Source organism: Micropterus salmoides, unplaced genomic scaffold, assembly GCF_014851395.1.
Source record: "Micropterus salmoides isolate LMB-PRFRI ecotype aquatic unplaced genomic scaffold, ASM1485139v1 Ms_hic_scaffold_20, whole genome shotgun sequence".
In the NCBI taxonomy this organism is placed as follows: Eukaryota; Metazoa; Chordata; class Actinopteri; order Centrarchiformes; family Centrarchidae; genus Micropterus; species Micropterus salmoides.
The window spans coordinates 27,158,380-27,183,561 of NW_024041151.1; the positions used below are offsets into that span (position 1 = coordinate 27,158,380).

At 38.3% G+C, this 25,182-nt stretch overlaps 1 protein-coding gene across 1 annotated transcript; it reads left to right on the top strand.

Moving 5' to 3' along the window:
* Positions 1 to 1,178: 1,178 nt before the first annotated feature.
* On the top strand, positions 1,179 to 23,206 carry parm1 (prostate androgen-regulated mucin-like protein 1). The gene is made up of 7 exons (XM_038734320.1): positions 1,179 to 1,294; positions 7,545 to 7,631; positions 8,813 to 9,214; positions 10,369 to 10,770; positions 13,859 to 14,566; positions 21,188 to 21,266; positions 21,822 to 23,206. Exons 1-7 carry the CDS (start codon positions 1,264 to 1,266, stop codon positions 21,898 to 21,900), a joined length of 1,788 nt encoding a protein of 595 aa, XP_038590248.1. The 5' UTR covers positions 1,179 to 1,263; the 3' UTR covers positions 21,901 to 23,206.
* Positions 23,207 to 25,182: the final 1,976 nt, after the last annotated feature.

The following is a 25,182-nucleotide window of genomic DNA, read 5'->3' on the forward strand; positions in this document are numbered from 1 at the left end:
TTTCCTTGAAATCACATTAACTTAAAACTGCTCTTAGACTGCTAGGTGCAGTATTTGGTTTAGTTTAGTTTTTTCCAATTAAAACCTATTTATCATGCACTGACCTTGAGGTGGTAAGGCATCTTGTCATTTCTTATCTACACATTCAGACTCCTGCAACTCCCTTTTTAAATGTCTTGGCCAAAATTCAGTTTCATTCTGAGGCTTTGAGCAAAATGTAAAGAGAACGGTTACCTCAGCATCTCTTCATCTCTTTGTGGAGTGAAAAAGTCTGCTGTCATGAAGGCGGCAAGTGACATGCTATTGTTTAAATACGGGGACATGGGCACACTATTCTTGAAAACATTTATAAAGTTGCAGTTGGTTGATCATATGAAAAGGAAAAGAAAAATGTCAGGAATGAAAAAGAGACAGATAGAGAAAGAAGTTCAAACCCTGGGTCCATTCCCACCTGTGGTTCCGAAGGTGTTTAATCATCTAACAAGCTCTTCTGACACTGTATACTGGCCCATTAAGAATCAGGCTTTGAATCATCACATGATCTGATCCCTATTTCTGGCCTTTTAGTCAGTGCATATGCGCAATCTCAGATCCTTAGGTAAAGCATTCCTGATGAGTCCAAACTGCAGTCTAGAATATAGAGACAGGGCTATTAAAACCATGGCCAGTACACTGTGAAACAACTTGCCCAAGGAGACAAAGACAAGTCATTTAAAGTCCAACAGCAAGTCTGGACTTGTATTGATTATCATTGTACATGGGTTTGGGGACATTGTCTGATCAAGTGTTTGGAGGCAGAACTCTCTGGTGCTAATTCTGGCATACAAAGGAAATACATAAAAGCATATTTTGCTTCTACTGAGGGACATGTATTGGAAAAGCCACCCTGGGAAAGATCCATGTAAGGCTACAAAGTTGTGTGTCAATAAAAATGATCTAGCTGCAAGCTATAGACAACGTGTTGGGTGAAGGCCAGATTAAACCACCTTCAAGTTACCTTTGCAAGAGAACTCTAAAAACATAAAACTTTTTAAACTTGCACTTTTTACTTAAACTTTCTGATCCTTGGCAAAAGAAACCATCTGTAATTCCAAAATATGACATGGTCAATTCTCCATAATTTGGCCTCACCCCCAGGCTCTTATAATCAGTCAGCTACAGTCACAATCAGCTAGACACTTCTATCCACAGGAAGCAGAAAGCACAGAGCTGCATGCAGCATAACAAGTCTACAATTTGGGGGAAATATACTGGCACACAGTGATGAGGGTCAGCACACAAATTTTGTTTGCATGTAAGTAAACTTTGCCATGCACCACACTTGGATTTGCTACTTTAGATGTTTTTTAAGATGGTACTATACCCTAAAATCTCTTTTTTATTCTTTTAAAAAATGTTTTTATTTTATTAGTTGAAGATTTTTATAGTTTCAGGAAAAAACGCTAATATATTTGTGTATAAGACAATGCCACTTAACTTAAGAAAAAAAGTTTTTTGAGAAAAAAGTAAAACTGGTGGACAACCAATGAGAATGTAATGATAACAAACTGTGAGCCACAAAATCTGATTTTTGGTAAAATTATTTTTATTAATTTATAATATCATCTGTCACTTAAATCCAGAATAGTCCCTCTGACAATACAGCAGATCACATTTCAGTATCACCATATTACTTTACAGAAGAAAATGTAATTTACATAATGTAAATGTGAGACATAGTTTACCATTCAATATTTGATTTAATTCTAAGCCTTATAACCCCATTTGTTAAATTAAAATAGATTAAAATGAGATAATAACAACAACAATGGATGGACAGATTAAGTGATTCCAGTGGTTTACAATGCAGACTGATTTGTTTCAGGATTATCTTTGGGATGTTATTATTAGTTTAAAAAAAAACACCATATTACATTACCAGGTTATTCTTTCAGTTAAAAAAATAAACATGAAGTCTCTCACTGATGATAGACTTTTGACTTATGCACTAAAAAAGATAAAACTCAAAAGCTGGAGGGAAAAGCTTTATTTCAGTGGAATTTTATAAACCATAAGAGGCAGTAAATCTACAGTTTCTGTTTAATTTCAGTTTGTGGAAACAGAAACTCATCACAGTCACATACTGTGTAACCAAAACAGTAACAAAATAAGGCTTAAGGTATGTGAGTCCATCAGAGGAAGTTTAACCATGGGATTTAATTGAATTAATTCACTACTTTCAGTATTTAAATATAAAAAAAAAGAATTTAGCAACTCACAACTTGTCAATGTACATAAGTTATTAATTAATTGATGACTTAAGTAATCAGTTCCACATATCGAGTGATATTGTGGACAAATGTGTGATTTAGGTAATTGCCTCCAAACTTCCAATCGTTATGTGACTATAACTGTACAGTGGTTCCTAAAAGGGTTCAGGCATCTCGTGGTCTCTAAAAGGCAGAATAAAGCACATATCTTAAGGAAAACAAATGTATCCTATGTCCCGTTTGAAAATATTCTCAGGGATTAAAATATTATTATAATAATAACCTCAATAACCTTAAAAAAACAGATGTGATAAGCGATAATAAATACTGACAAGAGCATATAAAATGTGATACATATAATGTTTATAAAAGTGAAATATTAACTTTGAACTATAACAATACATTAATGTTCAACTTGTTTTGAATAAACTCAAACATGTCATTTTCAGACGCAACTTTTAATATTCTTCACTAGTATATTTTAAGCATATGTGGATTGCCAGCAGAAAATACATGATGTACTTTATTGCTACATATTTTCTATTTGATATTAAAATTACACTTTTCACATTAACAATTAATTAATTAAAATATTACTTTATTACATTTAACTTTTGTTGTCACAAATTATTGTCTTTCATGTACTTTTTTAACAATTTTTTTGTACACATTTCTGACATACTTCAGTATATGATGTAGTGTAAAAAGGTGTCTGTTGAAGTAATGTAAAAAAAAATGCTTTTATATGCTAAATTTGTTCTTATTTTAAATTGAGTAAGTTCAGCCATTTGTAGATGACAATTTTATTACAGCTGAGATATGTTCTAAACATCGGAGTTGCACTTCACTGAAATATTTTAATTTGGTGTAATGCGTTTTTAATTACTAATGGCGGGACGGTTCATCCCACCCTTACCAGGCAGACACACATCCTTCTCTTCATCACAAGTAAACAGACACACACACACCCTTCTCCTCCCCAAACAGCTTTATTCTGCTTTGATATGATGGCTTGAAATAACTTACATTCTACGGGTGGTTTCTCCCACTGCTGTTTGTCTAGCCACTAAAGTTGGCATGACATGCAATTGTAGTATTCATTGAAATAAACCATAATTGAACTTTTTTTTTTAAAGAATAGTTGCCATTTTGTCTCAACCAATGAGTTGAGAGTGATGTATCCATGTCATCATTTTCAATCGATAGAGGCTGCAGCAGTGGTTGCTATATTTATGATTTATTGTCTTTCTTGTCCTCAGTGTGTAAATTTGTCTATGGCTTCACAGGCAGATTAAAAACCACATCATTAAAAAAAATAAATCACACTACAAAAACATATTAAATAACACAAAATACAAAGTACGGACCATAACAGATAGGATTCCAGTGTGGAGACATTAGGAATTTAGTAAGATTATTGAATTTGGATTGAAAGACTTTTGTAAATGGTCTTCGTTGCTACAGCTGCTCTATAGCGCCTCCCAGAGGGCAATTTGGTAAATTCATTAAACAAGGGGTGTACAAAATCAGATGCAATTTGTCTATCTTTTAGTTCCACCTGCATTTTATATATACATCCCAGTTGTTTCTGCTCTTTACCAATAATGTTAACAGCCAAATTTGTAATCTGTTTTCGTCCTTAACCCCCAAATGTCCATACCATGTACATACATTAAAAGTTAGAATTCTTTTGATGAGACTTCGATAAACACTCTCTAGGATATTCTTGCTTATGTCGTATGAGTCCAATTTCCGGAGCAGATACAAACGCTGCATTGTTTTTTTTAAAAATGTACTCTGTGTTGGCTGTAAAAACTTAATTTACAATCAAAAATGGTTCCTAAGAATTTAACCTCCTCAACTATCTCAACAGGCTTATCATTAATCAAATATGGACAAGCACTGTTGTGTCTCATGATGACTAGCTCTTTAGTCTTCTTTTCATTAACAGAGAGAGCACTGAGCTCACACCACTTAGTGAGCTTTTAATTTCATATTTTTCTTATTGGAAACGTGTATGCAAAGCCTGATATATCTTTTTCCTCTGTGCCATAGAGCTCCATTATTACTATTAAAAAGACATCAATGAGTCACAGTGTTTCACTGGGTGATCTTCCTTACGATGAACACATAAACTCATACATATAGCACCTTGCTGCTGGAAATACTCACCAAAAGTTGATTAATCCCCTCCTGACAGTACACTCCATCAAATGTACTATTTCCCCAGTTTGTTTGAAGAAAACAGTGGTGGACAGTAATTTGAGGTACTTGTACTTTACTTGAGTATTTTCTTTTCACGTTATACTTGTACTCCACTACATTTCAGAGGGTTTAGTTACTAGTTACTTTACAAATTAAGATTTTAACACAAAAAATATATGAGGACTTGATAAAATATGTTTTGTTACAAACTAACCAACATTTTAAACAAGTACAGCTGACACAATTATTAGATTGACATTGAAATTAACTGGCAACAAGTTTGTTTAAGACACTTGTCATGTAAAAACATTTCATGGTTCCACCTTCACAAATGTGAAGATTTGCTGCTTTTTCTTTTAATTAAAAAAGATTAATTTATAATAATTTCGAGCTTTTGGACTGTTTGTTAGACAAAGATTAAGATTTGGTACATTTGCCCACTGACAAAGAAACTATCAGTCTTTTGTACTGTGACTCAAGTAGAAGTATTTAAATTGAAGACTTCTACTTTTAGTGGAGTCATATTTATGTAAAACAATGTACAATAAGGAAACATGCAATGCAAATGCATTATCCAAAACAGTAACTTAAGCTTAAGCAACAAGCTGCTGATTACTGCATTATATTCTGTAATATTTTTCTACTTTGAATTACCACCTGCCACCTTAATTGTGTTTCCCTTTACATAAATAAAGACATTTCCACCATAAATTGGTGCAGAACCTAAGTGGTAACTGTTTACTGGCAGCTGTTATTTTCCACTTCAAGCACTAGTAATGTATAAACCACTTTCTTAGCAAACTTTGGGACAGTGAGGATGTGCGGCCCTTCACGGTAATTCTGGCCCATGCGATTGCACATAAACTAGAGAAAAAAGAAACTGCGACACCGATGTCAATTTGTGTGTAGGGCACAGCATGGCTGTTATCTTGTGTTAGTTGTATCCATGTGTTACAGTTAGCGTACCCTGCAATATGTTTAGCACTGCCATTGCGGGTTTCCTACATTTACAAATGATCTGAAGTTACAGTTGGGGAAAAAATTATTTGATCCCCTGCTGATTTTGTACATTTGCCCACTGACAAAGAAATTATCAGTCTATAATTTTCGTGGTTTATTTGAACAGTGAGAGACAGTATAACAACAAAAAAATCCAGATAAATGGCTGTCAAAAATTTTATAAATTGATTTCCATTTTAGTGAGTGAAATAAGTATTTGACCCCCTCTCAATCAGAAAGATCTCTGGCTCCCAGGTATCTTTTATGCAGGTAACGAGCTGAGATTAGGAGTACACTCTTAAAGGGAGTGCTCCTGATCACGTTTGTTACCTCTATAAAATACACCTGTCCACAGAAGCAAGCGATCAATCAGATTCCAAACTCTCCACCATGGCCAAGACCAAAGCGCTGTCCAAGGATGTCAGGGACAAGATTGTAGACCTACACAACAAAGCTGTAATGGGCTACAAGACCATCGCCAAGCAGCTTGGTGAGAAGGTTACAGGCAGGCACGATGGCTGCCTATGACCCCGGAAACACCATCCCCACCGTCAAACATGGAGGTGGAAACATGCTTTGGGGGTGTTTTTATGCTAAGGGTACAGGACAACTTCACCGCATCAAAGGGACGATGGACGGGGCCATGTACCGTCAAATCATGGGGGAGAGGTACCACCAAGTACTAAGTCATGTTTTGCAGAGGGGTCAAATACTTATTTCACTCATTAAAATGCAAATCAATGTATAATATTTTTGACATGCGTTTTTCAGATTTTTTTTGTTGTTAGCAATTACACAGAACATTGTGTACAACTGCCACTACACGCAAGACATTACTAATCTTAATAAGCTTTTAATCTTACATTAAATTTTTAAATCGGATCTTGTCTCTCACTGTTCAAATAAACCTACCAGTAAAATTATAGACTGATAATTTCTTTGTCAGTGGGCAAACGTGCAAAATCAACAGGGGATCAAATACTTTTTCCCCCCACTGTAGATATGTATGTTTGCCGATATTGCTTTACATTCATGTTATTCTTATGTATATTGTTTTTTCTCCTTTGACCACACACACACACTTACTTAACCAAATAAGTGTTGTATGGAATATGTATGTCTTCTGCACGGTCCGCAATAAATTACTTGAACTGTGGATCCTCTCTCCTGTACCAGATTCTTTGACTGCAATCATCGTATCTGCCGACCCAAACCAAGTACCTTTCAAGAGGCCCCCGCCTTTATTTCAACTGCAGCTAAATGTTAGCAATCTGAATCAGCTGTGTATTTGGTGTCTTGAATACACCCCATTCCTCCTATAAACAAATGACTTGAATCACTTAACTTAGTGAGTGTAGCCCTGCAAGTTTGCTTGCAACTGACTGAGAAATGAACAGATCTTTTCAGGCAGTTCAGTTTATTCACCCATAAGATTTGTTCTTTTGAACAAAACACTTCTATCCAAAGCCATGTTTTAGTCCCAGAAACTAACATTTAAAGGAAAAGGTTATTCAGTGTCTTTAATGCTTTAATGGCCTTGGTGGTAATTCGGCTCCCGATAGAAACCTCCTCAAAGGAAAAGCCACCTTAACTAAAAACAAACCTGAACTGAGCCAACGTTAGCAGCAGCAGCAGCTCAGCTTGCAGCACTCACTGTGTCCGCCTGAGCGTCAGAGCTGACATCAGCAAGACTTATGTGTGCCATCTGGGTGCTGATCATGATTTATTGGTATACAAATGTGGTCAGTGAGTTGACGGTAGAAAGGAGATGAGCAGTAGTAGCAAATCGGATTCAAATGCCCAAGATGCTGGACTTGAAGCAAGTAGCCTCTACTGGACTATTCAGAAATGTTCAGCACTGCAAGCCCCACCACCCAAAGTTCCAGTACTTTGGGAAAGTACTAGACCCTGTGAAGGGACTTTTTGGGGGGTAAACCAAAGTCCCCAGAACTCAATTTAGACACTGGTGCCTGCGATGGAAATGCAGTGAGTTCCTCGAAAGGTTCCTAGTTCCTGGGTAAATTTCCTACGGTGGAAACGTTGCTAAAGCTACATTTTCAATATTGTAAGAGACTTCTCTTGACTTTGCAGGGTTGCTGTTCTGCTGGACCCTAAAAGGACCTGCTGCAGATACATCTGTTCCATCATCTTCATCATCACCACCATCATCATTCTCAAGTACACTACAAAACTCTTTTCCTGCCACAATGTTTCTTCCAACTTCCACTGAAAGCGCAATTCCCTTTTCATCAATACATTAAAGTTTAGAAACAGATAAATACCAGACAGATATGTACAAGAACAATTAGTGAGAGGCTGTATGATTATAATGGCTTGCATTTAGATATTATTATTTAAACTAAGCATTTTAAGTAAAGATGTTTTTCTGCCACTGCATGGCCTTTTTCTAACTTAAAATTCATTCAAACTCAAATTGATTTGTGTTTAGAAGAAATATGTTTGCAAAAAGCTTAACTCAGTTTAAATAATGTCATATTGGTGTGTCCTGACCCAACACGACAGACAGCTCTCACCACCCTGTCGTGTAAAAATTCAAGACTTGGGCCAGATAAGAAAGTTTGAACTTTTACCAACATTTTTATTATCAACAAAAACAGACACCAATTAGAAGTTCCACCGGAGTGTGTCAGAGATCGGTGCAAAATAGAGCCCCATTCTGTTACCAGAACAGAGACCCGAGTCGACATGAAAACCATGTAACGACTGACTTTCACCTCCTTCTGGACCTCCTTTTATAGCTCTGTTTCTTGGCTTCACATCATCTCTTGGCTCTCTTTCCTACTGCACCTGAGTCTGGGAAATTCCATGACTGCCTGCTCCTCCTCTCTGTGTCCTCTGCATGCACTCTGCTTGATCATGCTATTTCTTCCAAACTGACTTTTATGGAATAAACTGGTGTTGTTTGTGCTCTGTGCTAGAAACAGGACATTCTTACTGTGATGGACTGTATGTTTTGTAATACAATTTGCACAAAATCTGCTCCTATATTTTCCTTTGCAGGTGTTTTTGATGCTGCCTCACTGTGCTCCCTCCCTTTTCTCCCAAAGCACACGAACTTGCTCACACACACACACACATGTGCTACTGCTGAGCCTGGGCAGTTAGATACAGAAAGGAGCACACACACTCAGAGCTACAGAGTTTTAACACTGTGATCCTAACTTTACACTATAAAATAACACTTTAAATGATGACAATGTAGACCACCATTGCTCTAGTAATTAATGATAACAATTTAGGCTATAATGCTCCAAAATAATTCACAACAACCCCACCATCTTCATCATCAACAGCATCACCATCCTCAAGTGCAACACAAAATTCTCTTACTCCCACAGCTGCTCCTCCATTGAAAACTAAGAGGAGGGAGGAATCGTCAACAGTAACATGGACCACAACTATCCAGACCTCATTTACCCAACCTGCCCCATCACCTGTTGATGTGACCACTACAAATTCAGCTCAATCCATCAATGATGCTGATGCCACCTCTACAGTTTCTACTCAATCCACAGACCTCGTGACAGCCAGGATTGGACAAGCCAAAACCAGTCCTGTAGTCGATACATCTTCATCTGCCACATCCCCATCTACCAAAGCGCAGCCCACTACTCTAGGGCCTGACCCAACATCTGTGACCCAGACCACACCAGCCACCATCACAACCACCACAGCTACCAACAGCATCAACAGTAGCTCTTTAAATACAGAAACTGTCTCTTTCAACCAGAATTCCTCAGGTAAGTTAACCCAAAGCCAAAAGACTTTAGTGTAACAAGTACTTTAGTCTAACAGGGCTACACCTTAGTCACAGCGATTCTTTAGGCTAAATGCTAATGTCAGCATGTTAACATGCTCACAGCAAAAAAAAACATGCTGATATATAATGTTTGCCATCTTAGTTTAGCATGCTAGAATACTAACATTTGCTAATTTGCACACCACCACCAACAACAAGGACAGCCAAGGCTGATAAGCATGTTGTTAGTTTTGCAGGGATTTGGTCATAAATCAAAGTACTAGAATACTGAAATATTGACCTGATGGTGCACTAGCAGAAAAGTTAAAAAGTCCTTCATTAAGTTACAGCCCTCCTGTCACATTGTTGGACTTATGGTCGACCATTAAAAAAAAAGGGATCAGAACCAGATATTGGGTTTTTTTATTCCAAACATTCTTCTTCCTTCTCAATTAATTAATTTTCCCACAATTCAAATACTGACAGTACAGTCACATATTCAGGTGTGTTATGCTAGTAGTGGCCCCAGGTAGCCTGGAGCCACTACTAGGGTAGCCTGGAGCCACTGGACTTGTGGAGTGGCCTACAAAGATAAGCTCAAGTCTTCATCTCCAACTAACGATGCATCGAGTGATCCTGTAAGCTGCATATTTCTACCTCATTTTGGGACCAAGCAGTTTAGCAGCAATATTTAATTATAACTCAATTTCACTTTACAATGTGACAAATATCTACCTCGTGCTTTATTGTATTTCATGGACTTGTAGATTATCTGTGTCTTGTAATACTTTCATATTTTAAAATCTCTTTGCTGTGAAGCTCCAGGCCACATTCTAAATGTATGTGCTGCTCTCTGCTGGTATACATTAATAATTACAATTAAAATGTCAGTAAGAGGAATATTAGTGATACTATATTGAATAAAATCATGTACAATGGTGCAGCTTTTAATGTGGTTTAAAGTAAGCCCTTCTCCCTTCTAGTTTGTCACGTATAGATCAACTTCCTGTGGACTTCAGTTTTTAAGTCTTCAATACAACAGCTTCATGCTGCCCTGTGAGGTTTTTAATGTGACTCAGGCATCATGTACACCATCTTCATCATCAACAGCATCACCATCCTCAAGTGCAACACAAAATTCTCTTACTCCCACAGCTGCTCCTCCATTGAAAACTAAGAGGAGGGAGGAATCGTCAACAGTAACATGGACCACAACTATCCAGACCTCATTTACCCAACCTGTCCCATCACCTGTTGATGTGACCACTACAAATTCAGCTCAATCCATCAATGATGCTGATGCCACCTCTACAGTTTCTACTCAATCCACAGACCTCGTGACAGCCAGGATTGGACAAGCCAAAACCAGTCCTGTAGTCGATACATCTTCATCTGCCACATCCCCATCTACCAAAGCGCAGCCCACTACTCTAGGGCCTGACCCAACATCTGTGACCCAGACCACACCAGCCACCATCACAACCACCACAGCTACCAACAGCATCAACAGTAGCTCTTTAAATACAGAAACTGTCTCTTTCAACCAGAATTCCTCAGGTAAGTTAACCCAAAGCCAAAAGACTTTAGTGTAACAAGTACTTTAGTCTAACAGGGCTACACCTTAGTCACAGCGATTCTTTAGGCTAAATGCTAATGTCAGCATGTTAACATGCTCACAGCAAAAAAAAACATGCTGATATATAATGTTTGCCATCTTAGTTTAGCATGCTAGAATACTAACATTTGCTAATTTGCACACCACCACCAACAACAAGGACAGCCAAGGCTGATAAGCATGTTGTTAGTTTTGCAGGGATTTGGTCATAAATCAAAGTACTAGAATACTGAAATATTGACCTGATGGTGCACTAGCAGAAAAGTTAAAAAGTCCTTCATTAAGTTACAGCCCTCCTGTCACATTGTTGGACTTATGGTCGACCATTAAAAAAAAAGGGATCAGAACCAGATATTGGGTTTTTTTATTCCAAACATTCTTCTTCCTTCTCAATTAATTAATTTTCCCACAATTCAAATACTGACAGTACAGTCACATATTCAGGTGTGTTATGCTAGTAGTGGCCCCAGGTAGCCTGGAGCCACTACTAGGGTAGCCTGGAGCCACTGGACTTGTGGAGTGGCCTACAAAGATAAGCTCAAGTCTTCATCTCCAACTAACGATGCATCGAGTGATCCTGTAAGCTGCATATTTCTACCTCATTTTGGGACCAAGCAGTTTAGCAGCAATATTTAATTATAACTCAATTTCACTTTACAATGTGACAAATATCTACCTCGTGCTTTATTGTATTTCATGGACTTGTAGATTATCTGTGTCTTGTAATACTTTCATATTTTAAAATCTCTTTGCTGTGAAGCTCCAGGCCACATTCTAAATGTATGTGCTGCTCTCTGCTGGTATACATTAATAATTACAATTAAAATGTCAGTAGGAGGAATATTAGTGATACTATATTGAATAGAATCATGTACAATGGTGCAGCTTTTAATGTGGCCCTTCTCCCTTCTAGTTTGTCACGTATAGATCAACTTCCTGTGGACTTCAGTTTTTAAGTCTTCATTACAACAGCTTCATGCTGCCCTGTGAGGTTTTTAATGTGACTCAGGCATCATGTACACCCCCCCCCCCCCGGTCTCGTAATCAGTGATCTACAGTCACAGGCAGCCACACACACACTACAGCTGTCCACAGGGAGCAGAGAACATAGAGCTCCAGCTACTCAAGTGTTTGTGAAGATATACAGTAAAAGGAACACAATGATGAGGGTCAGCCTGCAAACTCTAATAAAATGTAAGTAAACTCTGACATCAATACATGTTATTTCATTTGCTGACTAGCCTTAAAATCGAATTTCTCTCTTTCTCTTTTTATGTAGAAGAGTTCCCTTATCAAATAACAAAAATCAAGAAAACTGCTTAAATAAGTTGAATCGATGGTGCCTTTTTACTCAGGGAGATAGGGGAAATGCAGCCATACCACCATTGTTTGAAGACATTTTCAATTCAATTCAAGTTATAGCATCTTTATAAATACAGACTGTTTTAAAATAGGGGTCAAAAAAGTTTGTCACACTCTCCCTAATAGATGATAAGGTTACACACAAGAATGCTTCTTTAATGTTTGATCTGGTGTTGAGTTTTCAAGACTTACTGACGGTTAAAACAGATTTGTGTCAGACACACTAAAGCAAGGCAGGAAATGTTTTTTTTTATACTTTGACTGTGAAGAAAGCTGTACTGTTTTGAAATCTGTGGATAGTGAAGGAAGTCTTATGTCAAAGCATAATGTGTAAATTTAAAAATAGCTCACAAATATGTAGTTACATTTTTCAAAAGGTAATTTTCACTTGGGCACTGTAGTTTTTATCAGGAAGAAATAGTGCATTTGTTGGGCACTATTTTCAGCATTAATCCACATTTGGCGGTCTAGATTGCGTGCGGCTGCAGTTAATGTTCAAAAGCACATTTAAAACTTAAGTTTGAAGCCTGCTCTAACTCCCATGTGCAATAAACTATCATCGTTTTCCTTGTATTTCATTTCTTTTTAAATATATGGTTTGTTGTATGCTATGTATACATGATTATACACTACATAGTCAAAAGTATATGGACATTGCAATGTTACACCAGTTAGTGATCACTAAACATCTCATTTTAAAATTATAGGCATTAACAATAATAGCCTCCGCTACCCCGGGAAGGCCACAGGTTCCATTTGTCTGCATAAAACTATAGCAGCCTACTCTTGTTTATATTTTATAAGTGAAGCTAGCTAACTTTACATCCGTTCGCTTGTTTTGCTGATTTGTTTCTCTGCCTTGCCATCTTTGTTTTATTTGAATTCAAGGCATCTGGTTCTGTTGTACAATTATTGGTGATTTTTGCCAGAACATAAACTGGACCTGCTTCTAATTTAGCATTCACTGATTTTAGCCAGTAGGCTGATATTTTCCAGGGCACACACATAAAATATTAACATCTGTACAACATAACAGATTAGACATTGCACATTCTAGATCTAAGGGGGAAATTATTATTAATAAAATATTGTTGGTCATCATAAATCAATTGAGACTATCTTGTTTCTGACAGGGTTAAATTACAAGTGCAATAAAAACAGAACTGCAGTACAACTAAAGTAGGGCAGTGAAATGCTATACCAATCAAATACAGAACATAAAAATGATCTGTAAGCAGATTACAATCAGTGATATCATTTCTAAAACACTAACAATTGATTTTAAGGGGCTGCTACAGAAGCTTATTATATAGCTTTGTATAATTTGGGGGACTCTCTATGATGACATCATCAGAGTTATTTGTTGTAAAGCTCCCCCACAGCCACACAAGACATTATACAATTGTTTTCAGCAGCTGAGTAGGACACCTAGTGTTAATAAACTGACCTGACCTTAATGTGTGGAGTGGACCTTTAAAATAAAGAAACAACATCAGAAAGGACAGAGATGGAATATACGCAATCATTCTGCTATGGTCTCCTTAAAGCCAATGGGACCATAAAAAAGGAATTGATCAGAGAAACAAGAATGGCTTTTGTATACTTTGTTATATATATTTAAGCAAATTTCTGCAGAAAGTAACAAACATATTTTATCTTGGATTGCAGGTATACTGTTGTGCTGTGCAGTAACAGCCGTATTATCTTCATCACCACCCTCAACAACAACCAGTGTTCATCAAATCAAAATTCCAACTCCATCTACAAAAGAATCCACCAGCAACACAGCTTTCACCCCAACAACAGCCAGGAATGAGGAAAGCAGCACTCATCACTTGACAACTTCATCAGAAGCCTTTTCTACCTCCTCTTCTTCCCCTTCATCATCCCCGTCTTCCACATATATCCCAACTTCAGACCAGGATTCTAGGACCACCGCCACCAGCATAACCAGCCCCAGCAACACCACTAGCACTACACAAACCAGCACTGCAACTGCCACCCAGCCCAACAGCACCACCACCAGTTCCAACACCAGCACTACTAATAGCACCAACACCAGTACCACCACCAGCGCGACTACTTACAATAGTACCAGCACCAACGGCATCACCACCAGTTCCAACACCAGCACTACTAATAGCACCAACACCAGTACCACCACCAGCGCGACTACTTACAATAGTACCAGCAGCAACGGCAGCACCACCAGTTCCAACACCAGCACTACTAATAGCACCAACACCAGTACCACCACCAGCGCGACTACTTACAATAGTACCAGCAGCAATGGCAGCACCACCAGCACCACCACCAATACCACCCAAACCACCACCCTGGTAGAAGAGGGACACAAGTCTGAGGCTCTGAGCTCAGGTGCGTGGCAACAAAAAGTTGTTCGGTTTTTGTTTTTGGCATTTGGCAGTTAATATACACATTTAATCTTTATTGAAAAAGTAATAGCCCTCTTTTACAAGTTTAATATTTATACTAAAACAAATCTGTGTATAGGAACATGGCTGAGAGTCTACAGCCATGCTGGCGGTTCTATGAGGCCATGCTGGAACTGCAGTAGTTTTAGCTAAATGCTCACATCGGCATGCTAACAGGATATTTATCAGGTATATATTTACCATGTTCACCATCTTAGTCTAACGTTTTTGTGACACCAGTCTGTACCAAATCTTGTGACAATTCATCCATTAGCTGTTGAGATGCTTCAATAAGGTCAGTGACATGCATTTTCATATGTCTCTGACATAACTGGTTGCTGTCATTGTTAAAATCTAGACAAATGAACCAAACTAAGAGTAATTTCACAAAGCAGGCGCTTACCGCTCCTGGCTCCATTGTTTATTACCTACACTGGCTTTGTTGTTAAAGGCAATACACAATCACGGTAATTACACATGTAAGGTACAAGGTACAAAGTAAATTTATTTGTCATATTACAACAGACTTGTAAAATGACATACAGTTTGTAGTTCCCTTTATGATACAAAACAAACAATATATGTAATAAAACTATAAAATTATATACAGAAATAAACTGTTTTGCATGGTGCAGTGCTGTGGATGAATTTAGGAGTCTCATAGCCTGGGGGAAGAAGCAGCTCTGCATTGGATACTTCTGTATCTCTTGCCAGACGGCAGCAGGGTGAACAGGCTGTGGCTGGGTGGGTACTCTCTTTTAATATCTTTTGGGCTTTGTTCCTCACCAATATCACTGATGCTCAGTTGATGGGTACCAATGAGCTGCTCAAGCGTTTTTGAGTTTTCTTCACCAGCGTGGAGATTTGAGATGACCATGTTAGGCTCTCTGTGATGCTGATTCCCAGAAATACCTGAAACTGTTCACCTACTCCACCTCAGCTCCACTGATGTAGACAGGAGTATGTGTCTTTGCCTTTTTTTTTCTAAAATCAACAGCTCCTTGGTTTTGCTAATGTTGAGCAGTAGGTTGTTTTCTGCGCACCCCTTCAAGATTATAGATTTCCTCCCGAAACAAAGTCTCATCATTGTTTGAACTCCTAGAAAGATTTAGAGTAGGTAGTAACTAGCTGATTGGCAAAGGTTTTTAGTACACAACCAGGAATGTTATCAGGCTTAGCAGCTTTACTCATATACACTCTCAGCAGGACACTTATCACATCTCCTGGGGATACTGATTTGGGTCGAGTGGACTTTACGAGCTTTTGGAGTAGACTTTACAGCTGACTCTTTGTTGAAGAGATCAAAGCAAGCCTGCCATCTTTGGTGTTGTTGGTGTTGAGGTCTCTGCTGATGTCGCCGATTCACCTCCTCGATGCCAGCTTTCAGTCTCGCTTCGGCGGTGCTGTAAGTTTCTTTCTCACCAGCAGCTTTTTTTGGCTCTGGATAGAGCCCTCACCTCTCCGTTCATTTGGATATTCCAAAAACAAAAAAGTCAAACAAACCTGGCTGTTTAAAAAGATTAAAGTGGAAAAATTACAAGAACTAACACAATTTTCTTTTTATATTCTCTGAGATAAAAACTTGGAAAATATTATTTTTTGGATGTGCTTAATAAAGGAACTACTAACAAAACTAATATCATTACTAGTATTACAAGTCTGCTGCTCATCTAGGCAACCACCCGACCTTGCTCTCCTCATGTGTTCTTGTGAACTTTCAGAGAGTCCCCATAACCAGCGAAACTCACTCTCACTCCTGCACAGTGCGAGAGGAGAGGGAAAGATGCTGACTGAGGTTACTCTGAGCAGCATGTAGGTGATTAAATTAGCTTATAATATAATTGACTTTTGTATATTTCTCACTTTTCCCCTGATGTTCCCCTGAAACAGGATATTTGATTTTGCTGGACAACCCTGCATTTTATTGCCAGAGACTCTGTGTCAGGACACCTACTGTGTCAATGATGTCGTCTCATTGAAATGAAAGAGGAAACTGTTGACCCAGTGCTAATTTCTGTCTGACTGCAGACTTGCTGTTTATCTGACACTCATGGCCTCTGATGTGGCAGTTTATTTTTGTAAGCATGATCAAAATGCGTTGCCAGTAAACTGCAAATTATCTCACAAAACCAAATAACTCCAAATGTGTTTCAGAATGTGTACACACATACATTACATTGACTAACACATAATCATGCCTGAAGGAAACCAATAAAGCACAAGTGATCTCACTTCTCTGATCAAAGAGGTCAAATGTATGCATGCAGTCAGTGCTTCAGACTATCTGTTCCTGATTCTCTTTGACCTTCTTAAGCACGCTGTCGATCTGTGGTTAATATGTAAACGAAACAGTTTCCTCTCACGCTTCCTTGTTTACTTTGCAGTCGAGTCTTGACTAGCTGAACATGAACAGCCACGGTTTATAGAGAAAAGGCTGTCTGCCAGTTATATTCCTTCTCATTTTATCATTTACAAAACTGTTTAACCACTGACCTGGTTTTTCATGACATCGCAGTAGACCTTTTAGTGAATTCTAGAAGTTGTACAGGCAACCCTGGCATGGAAAATTCATAAGCTCATTGTCTCTGCCACTGAGAAACTATTTCACTTTATTTCTGTATGTTTTAGTTGTTGTGAAGTTGTATGTTCCGTTATCTTATGGGATGACACTTATGGTATCAGTTTTATTATATTATCTTCACCATTGAAAGACATGTTAAGCAAGACTTGCAGCTCTTTATATCTATCCATTTTACTGTTTCTTACTGGATGTGTTTGCACTGGTTAAGTGCTCTATAGCAAAGTCCTGTAACTGAGTTTGAACTCTGTACCTTGTGTGGAGGAACTCCCTTCCCGTCATCAGAAACCATTACATCTGATAATATATCTGACTCAGAACTATTACAGTGTCTTACCAGGACTGTGTCTTTTAAACCTGACTACAGCTGGGCTAGGTGTCCTGTTAAAGTTGTTAAGTAGTATGAGTCACCCAGCCACCCTTTTTGACCAAATAGCCCCAGAAACTAAAGTCAGGACCTAAATCTGGAATTACTTCTCTATAGTTATACACTATAGCAGAACCAAAAGTCTCAAACTAAAAGTTCCTGTTTGCTTTCCCATTTGAAGAACACTGAGGATTAGTCATTAGTCACTGACCAGGAGCTACTGTACATTTAATTGAAATGCTGGTAAAGTACCTGAGTTCCTTCTGAGGTTTCTGGAAGAGTTCCAATGGTAGAAAAGTGCTGTCCTGTAAGTCCTGTAAGTAGTTACACATATGGTGGCTTTTTGGGGCCATTGCATAGGTAAAAAAAAGGAGGAGGAGGTATTCCGGAAAAAAACTTTCCGAGATTAAAGTTGTACATTTACAAGAAAAACATCTGAATATCCTCTGAGATTATAAAGTCACACATTTATGAGATAAAAATCTTCTTTTATTTCTATTATTTTTTTAGATGTGCTTGTGTTATTAAAGGTGCTGTACTTTATTAAGCAGGGCATGCATATGTTAATAACAACAGCCATCACATATATGCTACATACACCAACCAGTAATGAAATACTTTTTTGCTGTTAGCATAGCATAAAAAAATTGTTGAAGACCTGCAGGCGTTTATAAATGACTAAGATATTATGCATGCTTTCAAGTGACCTTGCTGCAGTCTCTCATATCTGCCTAGCTGTCTGAAAGCTGCACCTCTTTTCCTATGTCTGTACTGACTTGTATTATTGAATGAGTTTCTTTCTCATAAATTTGCCACTTTAATCATGGAAGCTTTTTCTCTGAATATTACCTCCCTCCCCCAGCTCTGTCATTTGTTTGTTTTTATCTACAATGGCCCCTAAATGCTGTGATATACAGGACTGTGTCAGAAATGTTCAAAGCAGTTTTTGTCTCTGCAGATGGAAAATGTGTTGGCGAACACCATTTATTCAGATAAGCTGCCTCCAGTGTTTAAACACAATCAGTAGAGATTTTCCATTCAGTACTACAGCAACTCCTCCACCCTTCACAAAATACTTCCATTGTAACTTTGTTGGGCGCTTAAAGTTTGCTTCAGTGCTATCATCAGGTCAAACTTTTGATTTGTCTGCTTTTGTTTAGTGCTAATTAGCCACTAGCATGCTTACACAATAAACTAGGATGGTGAAAATTTTAAATATTGTACCGGTACCGGCTAAACATCAGCATTTAAGCTTCTCGTATACTTAGCATGTTAGCACTGTGCAGCCACAACATGCAGCTAGCGTGGTTGTGAATTCTTAGTCTTGTTTATATTTAAAGGGGTTTTCACATCTCTGGTCACATTTTCAGATATGTTCCATGCGGTCAAATCAATTTGGCTCAAGAATGGCTCAAATCATGCATACCTGCGTGTAGGACTTATTTCAAACCTGCGATCAATTTTGTGAATATTATAAAGGGAACTACAACCGACTTGAGTGTGTAGCGCAAACCTCTATCTTGAACTCCGCCCACTTAACACAAAGTTAGTTCAAAGACCAGACAGCTTTGTGTCACGACGAGTTGAAGACTGATAAGAAACATTAAATAGACAAAAATGAGCAGATAAGATCACACATTTTTGTCAGAGCTTCCAACAGAGACCCCACATCTCTAAGATATCCTCCCAACTCAATGTTAAAACTCACAAAAGTTATCCATTACTTGGTAGACCGTTGTTTCTTTTGATTCTGCTTCCAGGTAAGAGGAGTGATTTGGAGTGTATTGGCTGTCTGAACATTTTTACTGGGCCTCAGTGCCATCTCACAGACACAAAATAGACAAAGGGTGGCCAAACTACGGCCCCACTGCCCAATTTTAAATGGTGCACAGTGAATTTTTAAAAATAAATTAGAATATGGCATCAAACACACACTCAGCAGCAGCTCAAAATATATTCAAACCGAGACTCACCAGTGATACAGCCCAAGTCCGTCCTGAGTAACAGCAGGTTAGCTAGCCAGGACCCAACACCAAGGTAGCTAGGTAGGTAGGTAGGTAGGTTTATTGTCACAATATAACAAGTTATAGAGAAAAATTGTGTTTTGTAACTCCCTTCTGCTACATAACAGACAATATACATTAATATAGATCAATTGTAAAAAAAAAAAAAAAAAAAAAAACAGAAATAAACTTTTCTATGCTCAGTGGAGCAGTGCTTAGGATGAATTAGAGTTTGATTACTTGGTGGGAAAAACTGCTCTGCAGTCAGGCTGTGGCTGGGTGGGTACTTTCCTTTAGTATCCTTTGGGCTCTGCGTAGGCACCTCACCTCACAGATATCACTGATGCTCGGGAGATGGGTACCAGTCCGGTCCAGGGCTGCGCACATCCCATGCCAGTTTGTGTTTCCAGTCAGGATGCTTTCTATTGCTCCTCTGTAAAAGCTGACAAGAGCTTGGCACGGTAATTTGGCCAGTACTTTCTGAGCTTTCTTTACCAGCATGGAGATGTGAGACGACCATGTCAGGTTCTCTGTGATGCTGATTCCCAGGAACCTGAAACTGTTCACCTGCTCCACCTCAGCTCCACTGATGTAGACAGAAGTGTGTGTCTTTATCTCCTTCTTCCTGAAATCAACGATCAGCTCCTTAGTTTTGCTGACGTTGAGCAGCAGGTTGTTCTCTGAGCACCACTCTGCAAGATTATAAATTTCCTCCCAATATGAAGTCTGGTGTCATCCGCAAACTTCACAACAGAGTTTTCTTCATGTCGGGGGATGCAGTCGTGGGTGTACAGTGTGAACAAGGGGGTGGGGGGCTGAGCACACAGCCCTGGGGGGCTCGTGTGTTGAGCACTAGAGTGAACACTTTTGGACAGCCGATCTCCAAAATGACTTTTTTTGTGTGATTTTTGTTAAGATATGGACTCTTGTGGAAATTTAAATAAGATAAGGACTCATTCAGAAGTGTATTGAGCACTGACTGTACAACACACTGTGGTGAACTGTGGTGAAGTTCTTGTGTGCTTTGTGTTTCTTATTGTCTGTCAGCACCTTTAAAGTACCTGCCTGTTAGTGAGTTGTTAATTAAGGAGGAGGAGTGATTGTCATGTACTGAAAAACATCTGTCCTTTGTGCATGCAAACATGCATGTAATGTTTGTGAGTAAATATATTGAACATTGAATGACAACATTATTTACATTAAATGATGCCTAAATTAGTTGGATGTTATTCCTTCATTCATCGCACACATTTCTGAGTGGCAATATAAACTAAGTTCAGGCCCTGTCTTGGATGATTAGTAGTTGATGAAAACATTTACCTCAGTTGAATAAACATGGTGGAATCAAGAAGATGTTTTTGCTTATGGCCCACATTCAAATAAGTCTGGCCACCCCTGAAATAAACCTTCTGCAGTGTGTTTGGCCCAGTTTCCCCACAAGGAGAGTACTAATTAATTCTTAAGCTTAAATGTCAGTTTGATCTACTGGAAAAGGACTTATCTTAGATCATCAGGAAGTGCTTGAAAAACACCTTAAGCAGATCACTACTCTATCGCAGGACTAAAATGACTGACAATGGACTAATTGTTTCTCTCTTTCTCCATCTCTCTCTACAGGAAGTACTGCCGCCATTGTTTTTGTGTTCATCTTAACTGTCATCCTAGTGTTAGGTGGGGTGTACTACTATAAGTTCCGGTGAGTCCAGAGCTTAATGAGATCTCCTACAAACTACATTAACATGCACCTTTTAATGCACTGAAGGTCAAGTGATGACACGTTGCGGGAAATGTAATATCACGTAGATTACATCTATACTGGACTTCCTGAAAAGTAGCAATTACAAACGTGTCCCTGCTCTTAGTCTGACTATATATCTGTCTCTTTTTTTTCTGCCCCCAACCTCATAACAATGAAAAGGAATATAATGTAATTGGTGATGCTCATATCATTGAAAAATTACATTAAAAAGAGCAAATGTTTGTTGTTTTCATAAACCTGGTTAATTCTACTGAACTGAACTTAGTAGTAGATAATAATAAAAAAATGTTCTCAACAAAATTTCTGTCAACCAGAGAGATTACCTCAGGGTTTCAGAGCAGATCTGAAATGTTCGTACAACCAAAAGAGCATTCCTTTACTTATCTTTAACTCCTTTTATCATTGTAAATAAGACTACTGTCATCTCATCTTTGTTAGTGAATATATGACTTTATCTCTTACTCTATTTTCTCTATTTCCTCTCCATTTCAGACGTACATCCTACGGTCCTCTTCTGGACAACGAGCACAGCACTTTGGGAAACTTCACCAACCCAATGTATGACGCCTGAATTGTAACTTTTCACCTTGTAAACCCAAAGTCCTCAGTCTGCAGAAGGAGCCATTGTGATGTAGCTTGATTCAACTCAACTGCCAAACAAATCTGATTGTTTCTTTTGATCTTTCTTCAAGTAGCCTCATTTTTATTGCTAGGTACAGTAAACATGAAAGGAAATAAAATTACTCAGGTAGCAACAGCGCATAATCACATTACCACCACGGAAAGGACAGGTTAAATCACAGCGCAAATAAGTGTGTTCATCAGAGGTGTCGTGAAAAAGTACAGAAGGAGCAGATTATGTGAACTCAACCAGGTTGTTTTAGTAAAAAAGCTCAAACATAATCAAAACTCTACTTTGTTGTAAATAAGATGATTAAAAACAGTATTAAGGCGTGACCGAAGACCTGACAATCTGCGAGCTGCAATGGATAAAAAGTATTACTACAGAGAACAGGGCTGTCAAAATTTGTGATTTATAAAGTTAAAAAATGCTTAATTTTCTGCAAGAATACACATGAAGTGCAAATAATGTACAGTAGATTTACATCATAACGCAAAATGTTTCTTTTCTAATCATGGACTGTTCTCACAGGCACCTGCTGAGATACTTTTTCAATGCTTAAACTTGGACATTATGAGATTTTCAGAATTTCCTTTAAACCGGGAAGTATAGACGTGTCAACATTACCTAGGACAACCAAGAAAGGAGGCTAACGTACAGAAAATGTTTCATTCATTAATTTTCAACTGTGGAAAAGTGTGTTTTTCCATCCAGAGACTTGGATCACATGCATTCCGTTAAAAAGTTAAAATGACTTGTTTTCATATTACAAACTGAACGGTTCCGAGGCAGAGGAAGACTGGAGCAAAAGGTTCAAGTCCTTTGCTGAGCCTGACCTTTGACCTCCCTGTGGAAGAACCAAAAAAAACAAATTTCCTTACTGCAGACATTTGTAGGCAACCGGAATTCATAGGAAAACAAATCAGAAAATCTCACTTACATTAAATGTGGCCATAAAATGTGGGGTGGGGAATTGTGTCTCTATAGCACCCGATCAACTTCAACTATTATTTTGTTTGTTTTTTATTGAATGTTATTAATGTGATGCTTTTTTTCATGTTCTAGTGTGATTTTGCTCTGCTTAGCAGCTCAGGCTGCATCTGTGATTGTAATTGGCACTCCTTAAGTGTTTGATATAGTATTGTTTGCATTCAGGTGAAGAATAAAGTGACTCTTTTGATGTTTTTGACACAATTATTTTGTGTTATATGATTGTATTAAATTGTTTGTGGAATAAAAGTGAATAAGGAATGAAGAGAGTCCCTTGTTTAGATGTAACTCTTTAAACTTTAAGGTACATACATAATGATAATGAGTAGCAGAAGCACTTACAAGCATTTGTATGCTTTTTTAGCCATGCTAGAGGAATGGCTCTAGAGAATGGTAATGTCAGTCTGTTATCGAGTTTTGTAAAGAAGTTCATGGTGCACAGAGGAAGAATCCTAAAGACTCCCTGACTTTTCCTCTAGCGCCAGCATGAGGTTGACACTTGTGGCTTTGAGTGAAATGTCTCAATAACTATCAGGTCAAAATTCTGACCAAGTACCTGCAAAATTAATGACATTCCTATCAACTTCAGTGGTACTTTGTGTTTAGTGCTGATTAGCAAATGTTAGCATGTTAAAATTCTTCTGGAGTCATGAAAAATGATCTTGGAATGTAAAAATGGCGTCAGAGGACAGAAAAGGATCAGACCCTTCTGCTCTGGGTTATTCAAAATAACCACTGTAGCTATCTAAATACAACGCCAAGATAGCTGTTTCAAGATATGAAACAAATAAAGCGATATGACAACACCACATGTGCCTAAAACACACATGCTTGCTAAGATTCAGCTCAGTGTCTTTGTCTCTGCTTCTCAATGGGCTGCAGAGCATTTATTAGTGGAAGCCTTAATAATGGTCCTGTCATCACTGCCCTCCCATCGTAACTGCTCCCATTCTTCTTCTTTCTCAAACCCTTGCATGAAATCCTCCTCTGCTGCCCACGCTTTACCTACTTTACCCCTTACCAGCTTCCTTGTTTTTTTTTTCTTACGTCAGATCTTCTTCTAAAAGAGCCTACTTTTAAGAGCAGCTAAACTATTTATTGCTGCCAAAACATTCATGATTGCATGTTACTAAAATACCGCACTGTAACTGGACAATCATTGACTTGTTAACCTTGACATTTAAATGTTTATCTCTAAATGATAATTTAACAGGAGTAACAGTCACAAGTTGCTTATATTAGCCATCATACCAAACCAAGTGAGGCTATAACAGAAGCACCCCTGACTGTGTAAGTAAGGGCACATTTTATTGCTTATTAAATTCAACTTTGCTTTTCAAGTAGAAGGATTGTGTTGTGTTTTCTTTCTACAGTTGCACAGTCTTCCTTTAAGAGATGCTTGCAATTTATACATTATCCATCCATCGTCAACCGCTTACCCAATCCCAGCTGACATTGGGTGAAAGGCGGGGTACATTCTGGACAGGCCGCCAGTCCATCGCAGGGCCACACATAGACAAACAACCACACCTAAGGACAAGAGATGGTGGGAGAGAACCCACACAGACATGAGGAGAACATGCAAACTCGACACAGAAAGGCCTGGGCAACTGGTTTGAACCCACAACCTTCTTGCTGTGAGGCCACAGTGCTAACCACTGCACCACCGCGCTGTCCCCATGAAAATATTAACCCCTGAAATGTAGCCTAATAAAGTACAAGTGTAAAGTAATATAAAATGGAGTAATCAAGTAGATAGAAATACCTCAAAGTGTAAATGTACTAAGGTATTTTTCTGTTTTTCATTACTGGGCAGCACAAGTAATAATAGAGGAAGCAGATTCTTGTGCTCCACTATTATTATCAGGCCCTAAAGACCCTGAGCAGTGTTTAGTGTGTGTAAGTGTGTGTGTCTGTGTGTGTGTGTGTGTCTGTGTGTGTGTGTGTGTGTGTGTGTGTGTGTGGGTGTGTGTGTGTGTGTGTGTGTTTCATTATAATTACACTGAGGGAAGGGTGGAACCATCTTGACATTGACATAATGCAGTCCTTAAAATGAGCCACAGTCTGTCACTGTTACTGTTACTGACAGATGTCATCATTATACAAGGGCACATACTGCATAGTGTATAGAGCAGTTATGTGTCAGTAAAGTGGGATTAAATTCAGTCCATCTGTACACTGACTGCGTTTGTGTTGATTTTTACATGTCAGACATGTATTTCCTTCCTGTTTGGATAACAG